This window comes from Chiloscyllium plagiosum, unplaced genomic scaffold, assembly GCF_037043375.1.
Source record: "Chiloscyllium plagiosum isolate Xiang-an unplaced genomic scaffold, Cpla_swu_hap1 HiC_scaffold_36, whole genome shotgun sequence".
In the NCBI taxonomy this organism is placed as follows: Eukaryota; Metazoa; Chordata; class Chondrichthyes; order Orectolobiformes; family Hemiscylliidae; genus Chiloscyllium; species Chiloscyllium plagiosum.
Genome location: NW_028270174.1, coordinates 13656896 through 13674921, shown reverse-complemented (window position 1 = coordinate 13674921; position 18026 = coordinate 13656896). Strand labels below are relative to the sequence as shown.

Here is an 18026-nt window from a genome sequence, read left to right as displayed (position 1 = left end):
GACTGCAGACTTGTTAGCCCATTAAAAAGAAAAACTGCTGCCCAAGACATTCTTTCCTCTGCAGCTGTGAACAGAAACAAGTAGAAATGAAATATTTTCATGAATGCCAATGTTAACACCAGCTTGAACAGACAACTCTCATACTGGTCTAAAGAGAATGGTTACAACCAGATAATAATGCCTGTTCTAATTTATTATGGTGGTTAAAAATAAGTGGGGTTAGACTACAACCAGAGGAAGTTTTAAAGTTTAATTATGGCTGTTCCAAAACACTCAATCTGCTGAAAATTTAAGCTTTGAAGTTTTAGATCAAAAGAGAAAAAAAAGTCTAATTTTTAGACGAGACAGTCACAGCCATTAACACGCAATTCCACACATGGAGCACTATAATGAGTCTGAACAAACCTTCACAAAAAGAATTGTGATTTATGATTAACTTAATACATTAGTACCAAAGAAATAGTGCCATAGTATGATGAAAGTTCAGACACATCTATTTCCACAAAGGATAATCCTGATTTTGGTCACGCATTGAGGGACGCAGAAAGAGGAAATGGAAGTAGAAGAAGGTTTTTTGTAATTTGTTATTTGCAACTGAAAGATCATGGCAATACTGCTTTTATTGCCCTAACTTGTCTTATCCATTTGGGGGAGTGTGGGTGTTTTTGGCTGGGCCAGCATTATAGCCCATCCTTAGTTCCCCATGAGAAAGAGTAGTGAGCTGCTTTCTTGAACTGCTGCGGTCCATGTAATGTGGATACATTCACAAAACTGTTGGAGAGAGTGAGTTTCAGGATTTTGACATGGTGATACTGATGGAACAGCAATATATTTCCAAGTCAGGATGAAAACAACTTTCAAGTTATTGTCTTCATACGTATTAGATTTAGATGGTGCTGGTCCTGGGTTTGGAGGTGCTATCTAAGGAAACTTGGTGAATTTCTGCAATGTATTGTATAAATGATTCATGCTACCGATGGTTGTTGGTGGCAGAAACAGTTTGTGGACATGTTGCCAATCAAGCAAACTGCTTTGTCCTGGACAGTGATAAGCTTCTTGAATGTTGTTGGAGCTGCACTCATCCAGTCAAATGGGGAGTATTTCATCACATTCTTGGCTTGTGCCTCATAGATAATAGTCAGGTTCAGGGGAGTCAAGAAGTAAGTAACTCACTTACAGGCCTCTGATCTGCTCTTGCAGCTACAGTATTTATATGGCCAATCCAGTTCAATTTTTGGTCATTGATAACTCCAGAATATCAATACTGGGAGAATTCAGGAAATATTAATGCCATTGAATGTCAAGAGCAATGGTTATATATTCTGTTGTTGGAGATGGTCAGTACCTAGCACTTGTATGGCGTGACTGTTACTTACCACCTGTCAGCCCAAGACTGGATATTGTTCAGGTCTTGCTGCATACTACTTCAATGTCTGAGGATTTGTGAATATTGAACACTACAATCATGAGTGAATATCCTTACTTTTAACCTTATGGTGGAGTGAAGGTCATTAATGAAGCAGCTGAAGACGGTTAGACATAATACAATGTGGAGATACTACTGCATGATACCCTGGAGCTCCAATTTCTCTTTCCTCTTTAAAGGCTTTGAATGAGTTATAGCCTTGTTGATCTTCCAGAACTCTGAAGTAAACATATCTGTTTTCTGTGCAGTCTACACAACTGTTGATCATCCTCCTGTTTACATCACTCCAGCTTTAATCGCATTTTTACTGTAGCCTATCATTTCAGTCAAAGCAACTCCATTAGTAAGGAATCATCCCTATCTTTCACTTTCAGCCCCAAAATTCCCTAAACAATTCTTCCTTGGTTCCTGCAGCTTCCTTCATTGCATGTGGCCTCTCAGATATTAGATTAAAATTTACATGTACATCCCCAGCACCCAGTTCTACTTCTCCACTCTCAAGCCATCTCCTAACTCCACATTATCAGGTTATGTGTTCAACACCCAGACTCACATGAACCTTAATGTGCTCCAGTTGAACAAACCATGGTCTTTTACCCAGACTTGTTACAGATTCTTTCACTTTCCTTGCCATTGCCTCGTTAAACTGGACTGCTTATAACCTTGGCATCCTAACCATTGCTGAGCTAAGCACCTGATGAAGGAGCGGCGCTCCGAAAGCTAGTGTGCTTCCAATTAAATCTGTTGGACTATAGCCTGGTGTTGTGTGATTTTTAACTTTGAGCTAAGCTCCTTCCTGTAACCACTTGTCATCATAAGGATAGACTCTTTCCATCTCGATAACATGACCATCTCCACTACAACCTTCACCTATCCGCTGAAAGCTTCCCACAATCTCCTGTCAGATTAAGACTAATTATTCCAGTTTTCTAGCTGGTCTCCTGCAATCTATTATCCTCAGCTTATCCACAGCACTATAACCTGTATCTTATCCTGTATCAGCTTGTGATCTGCAATCATCCCTATCTTTGCTATCCTACATTAACTACCATGTTTCCTATTTAAAATCCTTGTATTTAAATCAACCCATGACCTCACAATCCTCATCAATGCAACTTCATTCAGCAGGACAAACTCTTTAAAAGAAACTCACTCGAGTCTAATGGATCTTCCCTCTCTCTAATTCACCATTCACCTACTTTAGTCAAATTCACTTGAATTACTCACCATCTCTCTCTTCCCTTTTAAAGCCATTCTTAAAACTAGCATCTTTCACCTAGCTTAAAGCCACCCTCCTAATATCTCTATTGTGGCTTCAAATCAATTTTCAATACATCTCTGAAGTGACTTGGAACATTTATCTGTATTGAAAACTGCTACAGAAATGCTATCTCCTTAGAGAGAGATAACTAGTTGTGGTTTAATGTGAGGATCACCATACAGTCAGTTTGATAATGCAGACATTCTACAAAGAGATGCTGGTGACATTACAGGCTTGCTGGTTTTGTAATCTATTTTTCTAATCAACCTGTTCAAGAGATGTTATTACATGTCCAGTGGTTTGTTTTGCATTACAATTACTGAATAGATGCAGCCTTTCCAGTACATATTTAGAACAGTGATTGGATAAAGTGCCTTCCAGTTATGGCACATTGAACCAAACTTTATGTTGCCATGCTAGCACACAAACATTTGCTCCAAAAGCTGCTTCTAACTAGCACAAGACAATGGAAAATAAAATGGCTGGTGCATCATCCAGCATGTATGTAAGAATTACAGAATCCCTAAAGTGTGGAAGCAGGCCATTCATCCCAATGAGACCACACGGACTCTCAGAATAGCATCCCACCCAGACACATGCCAACACCCTATCCCTGTAACTCTGCATTTTCCATGCGTAATCCACCTAGTCTGCACATTCCTAGACTCTACAGGCAATTTAGCATGGCCAAACCACCTAACCTACACATCTTTGGATTGTGAGGAGGAAACCAGAGCACCCGGAAGAAACCCACACAGACACTGGGAGAACATGCAAACCCACACAGACAGTCGCCTGAGGGTAGAATAGAACCCAGGTCCCTGGCAGCAGTGCTAACCACTGAGCCACCATACCACCCACAGTACAAGGTCACTTTCTAATTTTAAGAATGATTGTCATACGTAATCCAGAAGGTGCAGTCAGGAAACCATGACTCATTTGGGTCCAGGAAAGTGATGGGTTCAATCCCTCATCTGAACTGAAATGGCAGATTTTACCCAGATTGGAAATGGGGGCACCGTAACTTGTTTCATTACTATAACTAAGCTCAGCTGAAATCCCTCCATCAGCAAAAAGCACACCAGCATTCACCATCATGCTTACAGATGAAGAAGGGAATTTCAGAATTAAATTTTGAAGGAGATGACAGGACAGCTGAAAATTGCCAGAGAATATTTTTTTAAAACTTTAGTTGAAGTTGTGCATTTGTGACTTCTGCCAGCAGAGGCCCCCAAAGCACAGCATAAAATTGAATAACATCAAATCATTTTCTTTCATCCTTATAGTAGTGGTACAATTAAGAGAGTTCCCTAAGATCAAACTTGTCAAGAAATAAAAGTTAAATACCAATGAGGAAATACTCAATTTATACAAAATAACAACAAAAACATCTTGGAGAAAATAATCAAGGTAGACAGCATGTGGAGAGATAAATAGAGTTAGCGTTTCATGAAAGGTCAGCTCTCAACTACTGAGAGGTCAAAACGTTAAGTGTTTCTCTCCACAGATGGTGCCTGACCTGCTCAGTTTTTTTAGATTTTTGTGTTCTTATTTCCAGCATTTTTCTTTTATTTATTTTAGAGACTAAAATTGATTTAAACATCACTTGTATAGTTTTCACTTGTGCAAATTAGCAATGATACCACATATGATTATCAATTGTGCTGAGTGGGGTGATTGGTCTTTGTGCCCTGGGGTTAAGCCAGGGAATTTCACCATGATTTCAGTTCCTGATCTGAAGCGCATTGATGCACAATAGAGCAGGATTACGATCAACTGTGATGTAAAAAGCAATACCTTCAGCCCAGTTGCATTCAATTCGAAGACTAAAAAATAAATTCCGAGCAAAACCCATGGAATCACATCTCATTAAAAGGTAACAAATTGGCTAGGAACTGTACATTTATAACTACTGCTCTAAAAAATAAATTACAAATTAATTAAATCTGTTTATGTATACATCTGGTTTGCAATGCAGAGTGATGCCAACAACGTGGGTTCAATTCCTGCACTGACTGATGTTACCGTAAAGGATTCTCCTTCACAACCTTTCCTTCACTTGAGGCATGATGACCCTTGGGTTAAATCACCACTAGCCATCTCTCTCTAAAGAGAGAGCAGCCCGTTGGTCTAGTAAAACTATGGTGACGTTACCCTTTATACGTGTCTCTGAAAATCTTGAATGCTGTTGAAACTGTATGTGTTGCTGGCAAACAGGATGAATTTTGTTCTGTTGCTTTTCAATGTGTGGTTTCCAAATCAATGCTGGACTGTTTAACAGATCAGCAAAACGTGACTAATAAGAGACTACAGAATAACTGATTACCTATTAAGACAAATTGAAGGTTTAGATATGGCAATGTCAATGCAGTGCCAAACAAAATCATAGAATAGCAGAGAACGGAAGAAAGCCATTTCGCCCATAAAATCTATGTCAACTCTCTTGCAGAGAAATCCAGTTAATCACCCATTTGTTCCCTGTCAAGTATTTATCCAAATTCATTTTTTAAGACTAATCTTGAATTTGTATCAACTCCACCCTATCATCAGATAATGCATCAGACAATCCTAACCATTCATTATGTAAAATGGATCATTGGTATGTAACCTCAGTTTCCGTGCTCACTGGTCGTTGATCCTTCAGGTAATTGGGAAACAATTTCCGTTTATTTTGTCTGTTTTATTTGTCTTTTCTACAATTCACGTTTTCAAGTGCTGGGCCATAGCTTCGATTGGGTTGGTCCACACTTAAAAGTAAATTGTTTGACATTACCTTACACAAGAAGGCTGACCAGAAAACTCTCTCCTCTCGGTTTCCTGATAACAACAGCTGAATTAGAAGGATTTGCAAGCTGACAATCAATCTGCTTGGGCACATTATATATGCATCGTCCATGGTCGAGAAGTCTTGGTGTAGGACTTAAACACAAAGTTTCTGGTGCAGAGATAAGAACACAACGTACTGCACCACAAAATCTCCTGCTTATTTAATTTTTCATAATTTAATCAGAATTAAATCTCCTTTTAGTCTTCTCTACTCCAAAGAGAATAATGCCAACTTCCCCATTATTGTCACAACTCATTCCTTGTTGCATTCTGATAAATGAACTCTGCTTCGTTTTGAAGATGTGAACTAAAATAATAACCTATAATGTCATCAACTAAATATGAATTTTGAAACAAATACTGTTCAAAGCAAAGAATGTTGACTGACAGTAGCTAGTGTTGCATTTGTGGAGAACAAACTGTTTTTGTGGAGTCTCAAGTTAACTGTCAGACAGGTGATGTGACCAGCTCTTGAGCTGTTTAAAAATAACTGCTGGATTTTGAACTCAGTATCAAAAAGACTGGAGCAGGACAGAAGGGAAACAGCCTTACGTTGCTCCCTTTCTCTTTGAACTATCATCAAAGCAGTTTATTACCTGCAAGTCTACAATAAGTCTTTCTAGCTGCAAAGTAAATGTTCTTAATGGAGAATTCCAGATCCATACTATTGGCTCCAAGAAAATCACCCAAAACACAACTGCAGAATAACTACTTCAGTAAGAAACTCTGATACCAGAAGCTGCTGTTCAGAAAGTGGCCTTTCAATTGTATTCAGGTACCTGCACAATCAGTAAATTATTTTCCTTCTCACCTTTACTTGTTACATGGCAAAATTTTAGGATCTGATACTCACCTGTCTTTTTTTTCCTTGCTTGGATGGATTGTGTACGTGCTTTTTTGTAATAGTGAGTAATTCCATGTAATTGTGTGTTTCAAACTCTTTATTAGAAATTTATACAACTTTGCAAATAAAACAAACTCTACATGTTGATTTAAGGGATTGGGCTGGCTTATTTCTTACAGGAAGCTAAATACATTTGCTTATTTATTTAGTAATTAAATTGGCAATATTACCTTCTGTTTTAAATTCAAACTCAGTTTATCGCTCCTGACATGATTCCAACAGTACATACAAAACAGTGATAGTTTATAAAATACAGACAAGAAACTGTGCTGTAAGTGGGAATAAGAAAAACTAGTCCTTACTAACAATTAACAACCAGTTTAGATTTACTGGTCACATGGTTTCCAAATTTCATTTATTTTGAACAGACAAACAAACCCCACAAACATGTGGAATTCACTGTTGCTAGATTACTGTAGAAAAAAGTAAACATTTTGTTGAAACGTTTCATCTTCCACTCATCAGGATCATTTGCAAGATTACCAATTTAAGGGGTAAACCAACATTAAAGACATAAGAGGCAAATTGTTTACACAGAGGGTGGGTGGTTCACGTGTGGAATGAACTTCTTGAAGAAGTGGTGGATGCGGGTTCAATTACAATGTTTAAAAGATATTTAGTTAGATAGATGAATAGGAAAGGTTTGGACAAATAGGGGCCAGGAGCAAGCAGGTGGGGGTAGTTTAGTTTGGGATTCCGTTTGGCATGGACTGGTTGTACAAAAGGATCTATTTCCGTGTTCTCTGACTCTATGACTATGACTCTATGAGAGGGAACTGCTGATTGGTTGATAACCATTCTACTTTAATTAATCATTTTTAAAAATGACCAATTATGTTACTTGTGACATGGAAATTTATAATCAACTCTTAAAAGAATATGATTGACAAGCTTACATTGAAATTACCATAGTCAATACATATTAAGACGTTTGGTAAATTAGTTTACAAATGCTTATAAAGTTCATTAAGGTCAAAACATCACCTCAGGCTTATCTGTGAATTTCTTTTTGCTTATACGTGCAACACTGTCTCCAATTTTCTTCAATGATTTCTTCAGGATATCATCAGCCTGATCGACCAGTATCACTGTGTGTCCTGTTCCAGCAGCTACCTAATGGAAGCAGAAACAACATTGTATCAGTCACACCAACCCCACACAGCAATCTTCCAACTCCCGTAAATAAACCAAGAAATTCAGATTCAAACAAGGGAAGCTGAGGCAGGTTGGAAAATTGGTAAAAATAGATGCAACAGAAAAAAAAAGGGTTGGATTTAGGCTACCAACACAGATAGCTTTGATTGGAAAATTTTCCATCTCACTGGTCCTGCCTTGGTAAAAACTACCCTGATATGGGTAATTTTCGCTCAGTGGAATGGTGCAGCAGATGCAAGAAGGAATCAGGCTTGTTGGTACCAGAAGTGCTGGCAAGAAATAAGCGGATACTGAGGAATACTACTAAGAAAGCCTTATCCACCCTTGAGAGTCCTCATATTGTCCATGCCAACTCATCCCCTCATTCTCTCCATGCTCCCAACCAGGTTATATTCACCACAGACTGACCTCAGGAACCATGTGGAGATGAAAAGGAACTTTCCAACAGTCTAATACAGTTCTCACTTCTACACAGCGAGACAGTGGAAGACTGCCGTTTCATAAAATCTGTACAAAACATTTAAATCTCGAGTGGTTAATCTCTTGTAAAACAATTTTTTCAGATCCCACATAAATGATAGCTAATCCTTTAATAACATCTTTAAACTGTCAAACTGTGAGATCAGTACACCTGCTAAAATAAATTCCACTTTTTGAAACTCAGCTAAGCACTCATAATGTTAACAGGCCTTAAGTGGTGCAGTGGTTGTGCTTTTACGGCTGGGTCAGAGATCAGTTCAATTCCCTCCTACTCTGGATTTGTTTCGCAACATAGTTTGATTTTAAAAAGCTCCATTGTAATTATATGGAATTACAAATTATTTTATTTTTAATCTACACCAAATTAGATTAGATTCGATTCCCTACAGTGTGGAAACAGGCCCTTCGGCCCCAACCAGTCCACACTGATCCTCCGAAGAGTAACCCACCCAGACCCATTTCACTCTGACTAGTGCACTTAACGTTATGGGCAATTTAGCATGGCCAATTCACCTGACCTGCACATCTTTGGACTGTGGGAGGAAACCAGAGCACTCGGAGGAAACACATACAGACACAGGGAGAACGTGCAAATTCCGTGTAGACAGTCACCTAAGGCTGGAATCAAACCTGGGATCCTGATGCTGTGAGGCTGCAGTGCTAACCACTGAGCCATCGTGCCGCCCATGGCCTGTCAATCTAAGCAATCAGCACCAGGTAATTTGTAAAAAAAATTATCACTAAAACCCACAGCCTCTTTTTATAAGTTTGAGTTCTCTCCACAAATACTGCCAGACCTGCTGAGCTTTTCCAGCAGATTCTGTTTTTGGTATCTTTTTGAATTCAGCAGTGTGTTTGAATGGTCCTGCTAAGGTCAGGTTTCCCTCATTTGTAGTTCGCATCCACTTCAATTTCCCCAACTAGCAAAGCTTTGATCTGTTGGAAATGGGGCAGGTCGCACCTGCAAACATTTGCGGAGTATTCCTGATTCCTAAAAAGATGGCCCATAATCCCAGCGATTATGTTAGTATTAGACACAAACAAGTGTAACACTGGACTTTATAGGAATTGGTCTTTGAACATCTTAAGAGTTGGAAAATACCTTGGCAACAGAAAAAAAAAACTTGCATGTAGGGGACAATTTCAAGATATCTGATCGTACTTTGTGGCCAATTAAACATTTTTTAAAGTGTAGCCACTGCTGCAATGTAAGAAACCAGCACTACAACATGGAGGAGTATAATGTTAGGTTCATAATGAAAACATGAATGAGTACAATTAAAATGCTCACTTAGAAAGGCAGATTTTTAAATGATGAGGTCTGAATGGAGAAAAGATCAACATTAAGAGGGGAAAAATGTGGAAGTTAGTTGTGTTCAGAAAGTGACAGTGGTCTTCAAAAAAAACAAACTGCTTTACAGAGTCTACTCTCAAATTATCAATAGAAATCCCAAGTCAATAACAATGCATTTGATTAATTCATCCAAACTGAAATGGTTTTACAGTATTCAGTGTTGTTTTTCCAGTTGTATTATTTGGGTGGGGTTTCTCTGCTTTGAATCTGGGCAACAACAGAATTAATTAATTTGGAAAAAAAAAGAGAGCTGTCTGTATTGTATTAAACTATATGTAGCCTCCCGGACCATACATTGCATGATCGAAAATTTGGGTTTAATGCTCAAAATATTGAAGGAAAGAAGGACTTAGAATTTCTTCCCCCTACAAAATAGCATTTAATTATGAATTTCTCAAATAATTCTGGTGAACATGATGAAAGAAAAAGAGCTCTCAAACAAATGCAGACCAGCTATAACATGGAGCTGTCAAATGAACATGGTTTTCTCTGTGCCATTCAAAAGTCTATATTGAGGACTAGACCAACTTGTTGAACCGAATAACAAGAACTGGTTTAAACCTGTTGCAGGCTGTCAATGGATTAGGTAATAAATTGAGAAGAATTATTTTTATTATTAACACTTCCTCCATAAGGTTTATTTTAGTCATTACCAAATAAACGAAATGCAATCTTTATTAATTGCACTGTTTAAAACACCAAGTATTTTTCTGAAAAAAAAGTAACACTTTTTTATGAAGTCATGCATTTACTCACATTCTACAGAGAACTCAGTATCATTCTAAAACAAGCCACACTTTAGACTATCGGGAAGGAAAATACCTCAATTTTATTTTAATTTTGTCCTAATGAGGTTTGTTTGGTGTGGATGTCTGAATAGAATGCTCAATATGGACAACACTATAGACAAATACTTGGTGGCAGCCTCCTGATTGTTTGAGTATTCCCAAGCTATAAGTGATTTTGTCCTTGTCTGTGAGTCCTCTCAAGTCTGAAGAATGCAGGACCATATCTCCTGTTGTCATAGTTAGAAAAACACAGTAAACTGTTAACAAAACAAAATTTATGCTTTCATCCTGGCTGCTGATTTTAGTCATTACTTGGAAAGCTGCAAATTTGTAAAAACATTATTTTGTATCAAAACTGAATAGAAAACAATTTTTAGAAATTCAGAAAAGCACAAAATTATTTTACAGGGATTAACAAGTACGTCTGATGTCACTTTAAATACTATATTTCTGGTTACCCCATTATATGCACTGGAAAGGGTGTAAATCAAAGCAAATACATTAATGTGAGGTGTAAACAGGATATTTATGATGAAAGATGAGAGAAGTTTATAGTCTTGAATCTAAAGTTTAAGCACAAGGTGAATCCAGAAGAAACCTTTAAAGCCACTCTGATCAAGAGGAAATCTCAACTTCTACAAGATAAAATTGAAGTAAAAACAGAAAATGTTGTAGAAACTCAATAGTCTGACAGCTTCTGTGGGAAAACAGAATTATTGTTTTGCGCCCACTATAGTTCTTCTTCAGTTTCACTGCCAAATCTACTTAGTTTCTCCAACAAAAGTCAGTGATGAGCAAAGGCCATCAACTACCTCACCATTCCTGATCTTCTGTCATTTCAACTCACTTAGCCAAGCATCCAATTGCATTTCGAACATCTTAAAGCTCTCTCAGCAGCTGAGATATAATCCCAAACATTTGTTTTCCTTTCAGCAAAGATTTTGTTTTAAAGTTTTCTATTTACCCTTAATAAAATCAAAATACTGTGGACCCTGGAGAAACTCAGTAGATCTGGCAGTGAAACTGAAGAAGAGTTATACTGGGCTTAAACATTAGTTCTGTTTCTCCACAGAAGCTGTCAGACCTACTAACTTTCGTAAGGGTAAACAGAAATCTGACTTAAAACAAAATCTTTGCTGAAAGATAAACAAATGTTTGGAATTATATATCAACTGATGAGAGGTCTTTAAGATGTTCGAAATGCAATTGGATGCTTGGCTAAGTGAGTTGAAATGACAGAGGAACAGGAATGGTGAGGTAATTGATGGCCTTTGCTCATCTCTGACTTTTGTGATATAGTATTCTAGTTTCTGCCATTCCTTGGAATCAGAACACCTTGAATTGAAATTCCATTCCAAGAATTGCACACATGACAGGTTGAACATTTGGAAGTGCTGTGTTTTACTGAGATTTCAGCTTTTAGTTGAGTTGAGACATTAAACAGAACAACTATATGTTAATTCCATAGATACAAAGACACTGACACCATCCTGAAGTTTCCAGTTGTACAGCGAATTATTCTTCCCTGAACTACCAGAAAGAAAACTACAGCAGGATAAAGTTCTGTACAAGTACAAAGTTTGCTTTTCTGTCCCTATTAACATCCAGCTATCGCTACAATGTTGTGAAATAAAAGTCAGACATTCAAAATGTAAACAACTTATGAAAAGATTAAAGTTCAAACTAGTCAGCTTTTACTTAAAACTGGAATTCTGGATTCACTGTGGCAGCAAAATTTAGTGCACAAAGGCAAATAAAATTCAATTAATATTTTATTCAAGCTAAAAGTAAACACTGCAGATTGCAAGCTGGCTTGTCTCCCACAGAGTATACAATTTTTATTTCTGATTAATTGAGCTAAACCCCTGATAAATGGAGATCATTACGTTTTTACAATCAAACTTATTTAAAAATCATCAAATCCAACAGTGAGCAGTAAAGCCAATAATCTTTTAAACAAATTAGAGTAAAGTATACAGGAGACATTGAAATCTCACAGCAGTTCTTAAAACTTTGGTGCTGTCTACCCACACGAATTCCATATATGAATTAGATAGATAGTTATGAGCAGAACCATAGGATTCCACTTTTCCTGTGCCTAATAGAATTTGAGTTACCTTTTCTCGAACTTAGCTTTATGGGTTTTTTTTTAAATTGAATTAGGGCACTGAGGATTGAAATTTATGTACAATAGCTGCGCTGAAAACTATTCTACCATAAGACAGGTGAAGTTCAGTGAATGCATCAGTTTTTTGCTCATTTGTATTCATCTAATATTTCTACTAAATCAATATTGAGAAAAAGATAAAAGCAGAAAATGATTAAAATACTTAGCTCTGGCAGCATCTTGGAGAGAAAAATTGAGGAAGTTTTCTGATGGAAAGTTACAGATGTGAAATGTTCACTCTGTTTCTCTCTCTATAGATATCCAATACTAATGTTGAGTATTTTGAAATTTATCTGCTTCTTTTTCAGAATTTCAGCAGTTCTTTTCCTGCTTATTAATCACTGAAAAGCAATGGTGAATCAATTAGTTCATTGCTCTTGTTGGATTTTTGCTACATAAACGGAATGCCACATTTCAGTGTAGACTGTTTGGCAATTTCTGAGAGCATTTAAGAATCATTCTCTGAAAGAGACATTAGTAAACCAGATGGGTTTTTATGACAACGGTTCATGATCAGTTTTATGAGACTTGTTTTCAGTCTTTTTTTCATTAATTTGAATTTAATAACTATTTTCACAGTCACCATTACTGAGGTAAGCTTTCATTCCAGGTGTTTTTGATTCATTTGTTTAAAGTTGTTAACTGGATTCATTGACATTGATATTCATTGACTTTGATGGGCTGAATAACCCACATCGTCCTTTATCTTGTTTTCTTATTAAGTTTTTAGATGAGAACATGAATCTCATAGCATATGGGGCTCTTGCGGTGCAGCAGTGTCCCAACCTCTGAGCCAGCAGATTAGGCTTAAAATCCCATCTGCTCCAGCAGTGTGCAATGAGATTGCTGAACAGGCTGATGAGAAAATATCTACAAGACTACAGGATTGGACTAGATGGTTGATAACTGATGAGAACATGATGAGCCAAAGGACTTTTTTGCTTGCTGTTTGAAAACACTGACTTGAAATAACTGCTGACACTGGTTTCACAATGGAGTCATAGAGGTCTACAGAAAAAAGGCCCATCAAATCTGTGCTGGTCAAAAATAAGGATTTAACTATTCTAAACTGATTTTCCAGCATTGGAATGACAAGTGAACATATAAATGTTTCTGCCTCTTACCACCTTTATGGGCAGTGAGTTCTAGATTACTACCACCCTCTAGGGTTGCATGGTGGCTCAGTGGCTAGCACTGTTGATTCCACCCATGGGCGATTGTCTGTGGGGAGTTTGTACATTCTCCATGTAGTCCAAATAGGTTTCCTCCAGGTGCTCTGGTTCCCTCCCAAATTCCAAAGATAAGAAGGTTATGTGGATTGGCCATGCTAAATTGTGCAAATTGTCCAGGGATGTGCAGGCTAGGATTAGCCATGGGAAAATGTGGGGTTAAGGAAATAGAGATTGGGTCTGGGTGTGATGCTCTTTGGAGGATCAGTGTGGACTTGATGGGCCAAATGGCCTGCTTCCACGCTGTAGGGATTCTATGTTCTGGGTGAAAAAGTTTTCCTCAGATTATCTCTAAATCCCTACCTTAAATATATACCTCCAGTCATTGGAAAATTTCCTTCTTGTCCAATTTTATACATCTCAATCATGTCTTTGGAGGGAATATGGTCCAGGAGCAGGCAGGTGGGACTAGTTTAGTTTGGGATTATGTTTGGACCGAAGGGTCTGTTTTCATGCTGTATGATTCTATGTCCCCTCTCAATCTCCTCTGGTCTATAGGAAACAACTCCAGGCTGACCAATTTCCCTTCATAACTGAAATTCTCCAGCCCAGGCCCCGTCCTGGTGAATCTCCTTTGCACCTTCTCCATTTCCATCACATCCTCACTACAATGTCGATTCCAGAACTGTGCGCAGCACTTAAGCTGTGGTTTAATGAACATTTTTATATAGTTCCAGCATAACCCCCCTGCTCTTACACTCTATGCCTCCTGCAATAAAGGCAAATATTTCATATGCCTTCTTAATCATTTTATCCACCTGTTCCCCCTACATTAAGGCATTGGTACATTTGCATGCCAAGTGTTTTGCAGGGTGCTGTTATTCATCAATTATTCCCTGCTCAAGTACATCATTGGTCTATATCAAAATCATAGAATCCCTACAATGTGGAAACAGGCCATTTGGCCCAACAAGTCCACACTAACCCTCTAAAGATCATCCCACCCAGACCTATCTCCCTACTGTGGGATATAGGTAAAGCAGTGTTGCTTCTGCAGCCATAATTGCTTCTGCAAGGTGATGAACTAATTTATACAATTGTATAATTATTTCAGCAAAAAACTGAGTTAGCTAAAACTTGCATACAAAGATGAAACTATATGAAGGGAATACATAATTGCTTCTGCAAGGTAATGAACTAACTTACCAAATTGTATAGTTGTAACTTCAGCTCTTTGCTGAAATAAAGAGCTGAGTTAGCTAAAACTTGCATGCAAAAGTTAAGATTAGGATGAGCAACAATGGAATATGTTATGGACAAGTAGATAAAGAGGAAAGAGAACACTGAAGCCATGCCAGCTCAGCAGATTGCCCTCACGTAGGCACAAGAACGAGCCAAGTTAGTTGCAAATAAGGGATAAAACAAACAAGAGTGAGGGGCTCCAGGCTTAGAGTCATGGGAGGAGTAAACAAAGGCAGATTGCAGCCAGGCAGGGGCGGAATACAATAAGGAATAGTGATAGGTTTGACATGTAATATGCTAGGCCAATGAAGTAAACGGGGAAGTACCGAGAGAGACTCAATTAAACTGTATAAATTGTAAAGTAACATTTGGACCAGTGTAGCTACTTGTTAGCCACCCATCTTGCAAGAACATTCCTGTGAGAAACAAAGCTCACTCACTTCAATAATTGCAGTCCGAGACAAAAATCCGAATCAGTAGTGTCCTTTATTTTTACACTTGCAAGTGGGTGCAATGTCTAATGCCAGACAAGGCAGAGGACAAATACACATCAAATTCAACAAACTCTCGAAATTTATACAATTCGAGTCCCTACATATTTTTCTTATTTCATTGTTTGCCCCCCCTGCTTACATCACTCATTTCCCTAAGACTGATCCCACAACTTCTGTTTATCTGGCCTTGTCTGTGACAAATGCTTATCTCTGGCCCCATAAGGTCATTTGACGTCATTCCACTGCAGGTCATCGTTAGGCATATTCTTTCTTTATCAGTATCTATTCCTTCCATCTGGGCCTCTCCGGAGGCCACTCTGACCTTTATGACCTCTTTAATTAGGGTTTGTTCCTATGTCTCAGTACAAGTGGGAAACCTACTGTTTATACAGGCCTCTCTTCACAGCATTTTATCTAGTGCCTGTATTTCTACCATTGTTTTGCAATCACGTCTCATGCTAACATACCATTTTTAGCTGAGACAAAAACAATTATGTATTTCCTCCACATAATCCCCATTCTTGTTGACCCAGCTCTTGGCTGAAACAATTACACACTGATGTGAGTTCATTTACTCTGTATCAAAACTTATAATTGCAGAAATAACATTAATTTACCTATATCCCACAATCCAATAAAATTCGCTGCTTCAGAATTTGACTCGGACTGAAATTTATTGATACGTGAGCTTTGTTTCTCACACTACCCTTTCCCTGTAATCCTGCATGGCTAACAAACTTAACCTACATTAGGCTACCTACCTAACCTGAGATCCCTGGACACTATGGGCAATTTCTCATTGCCAATCCATCCTAACATGCACATCTTTGGACTATGGGAGGAAACCGGAGCAGCCAACGGAAACACACATAGGCACAGGGAAAATGTCCAAACTCCACATTGACAGGGGCCCGAGGGCGGAATTGAACTTGGGTCCCTGACTCAGAAATGCTAACTGTGAGAGGTAATTTCGGTTTAAACTTTAAGATGTGCCTGGACCACAGACTGATCTATAATAAAAGACAAAACTTTTGTTTCTTTTCTAACAACCATTTTATATACTCAAAAGTAGAATAGTTTAAATTGTGCAGAATGCTGACAATTTGTGAGCGATAGTAAAAACAAGCAGGCTCTTGATTGATGAAGCCATTCACACAGCAGGGAAGGATAAGTCCTTGACTGATAAGACTGCTAGCACAGACAGAGAAGAATAAGTCTTTGACTGATAAGACTACAGGGTGAGAAAAACAACAACTTTAGAGACTCTGAAGACATTTGTTGCAGACTTTGTGATAAAAATAATGATGTTTTTAAGAATGTGAACCTCATGGCTTGTTGGAGCCAAGGAGAGGAGGGACTTGTGCTGTATATAATGGGAGACTTTGTAAGCCTCAGCGCGCCTTTTCTTTAAGGGTGCCCGACTCTGCAGACTTGACTTGTTAATAAAACTTTGTTTTCCTGAATTTGTCTAGAGCGATTATTGAGAAGCGATTTTTGTTTCTAACACTAACCATTGATCCACCAAGCTGATTCACGATTGGGCAGTCAAGTGGGCATCATCGGCATTTATTTGCCCACGTTGAAAAATGTGGTGCTGGAAAACACAGCAGGCCAGGCAGCATCCGAGGAGCAGGAGAATCGACGTTTCGGGCTTATGCCGCCCTCGATGCTGCCTGGCCTGCTGTGTTTTTCCAGCAACACATTTTTCAACTCTGGTACTCCAGCATCTGCAGTCCTCACTTTCTCCAAATTTATTTGCCCACCCCTACCAAGGTGCCCTTGGGAAGGTGGTGGTATGCCACCTTCTCGTACCACCTTGTCCCAATCCCAATCCCACAATCCCCATCCTTAGCTGCCCTGGGGGCCAGTTGTTGTTGTAGGGGTCAGGCTGCTCCATTGGAAGGTCACGCCCAGATGCCGTTGAGATTCAAATTTCAAACCCCGCCCCCTTCCCTGCACGTGCCGGCCAGCAGGCCACACGAGGGGAGGCTCGCGCAGGCGCAGCCCTGTCCGACGAGGTGGGGGGCGGGGCTGCGCTTTTAGTCCGGGATGATGACCTCTCACCGAGATTCGGAGCCCAGGATGGCGGCGGGGGAAGGGGGAGTCTTGCGAACCTCCTCCCCGACCCATCTGAGCCGCTGGAGAAACGCAGCTGGTTCTATTAGCCCATTTACGCAGACAGAGAGAAAGAGAGAGTTAACGTTTGCGAGTGCACGGACCTGTGCGATGCCAGCGCCCATCAGGCCGCCGCCGATCACCGTGATGTGTTTGATGGCCGCGCTCTGGGCGGAGGACATGGAGCGGAGAAACTGGCGGCTGACGAACGCCATGATGACCCGCTGACTGCAGTTGCGGCTGTCAATGTGGAGGTCAGGCTGAATTCTCTGTCATTGACCCAGGAGGCGGAGGCGCAGTGTCTTGTCAGTCATTGTCCTCGGAGGCGGAGTTCCCTTCCCTGTCAATCATAGCTCCGGGGACGGGGTTCCCTTCCCTGTCAATCATAGCTCTGGGGGCGGGGTTCCCTTCCCTGTCAATCATGGACCGCGGGCGGGGTTCCCTTCCCTGTCAATCGTAGCTCTGGGGGCGGGGTTCCCTTCCCTGTCAATCATGGACCGCGGGCGGGGTTCCCTTCCCTGTCAATCATGGACCGCGGGCGGGGTTCCCTTCCCTGTCAATCATGGACCGCGGGCGGGGTTCCCTTCCCTGTCAACCATAGCTCTGGGGGCGGGGTTCCCTTCCCTGTCAATCATGGACCGCTGG

The 18026-nt window shown here is 39.6% G+C and overlaps 1 protein-coding gene across 2 annotated transcripts in view; it reads right to left on the bottom strand.

The window, feature by feature from the left end:
• hadh (hydroxyacyl-CoA dehydrogenase) overlaps positions 1–17616 on the bottom strand; it is a 31677-nt gene extending 14061 nt beyond the window's left edge. For both annotated transcript variants that reach the window (XM_043674331.2, XM_087979971.1), the window contains exons 1-2: positions 17486–17616; positions 7402–7530 (exon numbers count right to left, since the gene is read on the bottom strand). In XM_043674331.2, the coding sequence (XP_043530266.2) occupies positions 7402–7530; positions 17486–17596 (240 nt within the window). In that variant the 5' untranslated portion in view covers positions 17597–17616. The remainder of the gene's footprint in view (positions 1–7401; positions 7531–17485) is intronic.
• Positions 17617–18026: the final 410 nt, after the last annotated feature.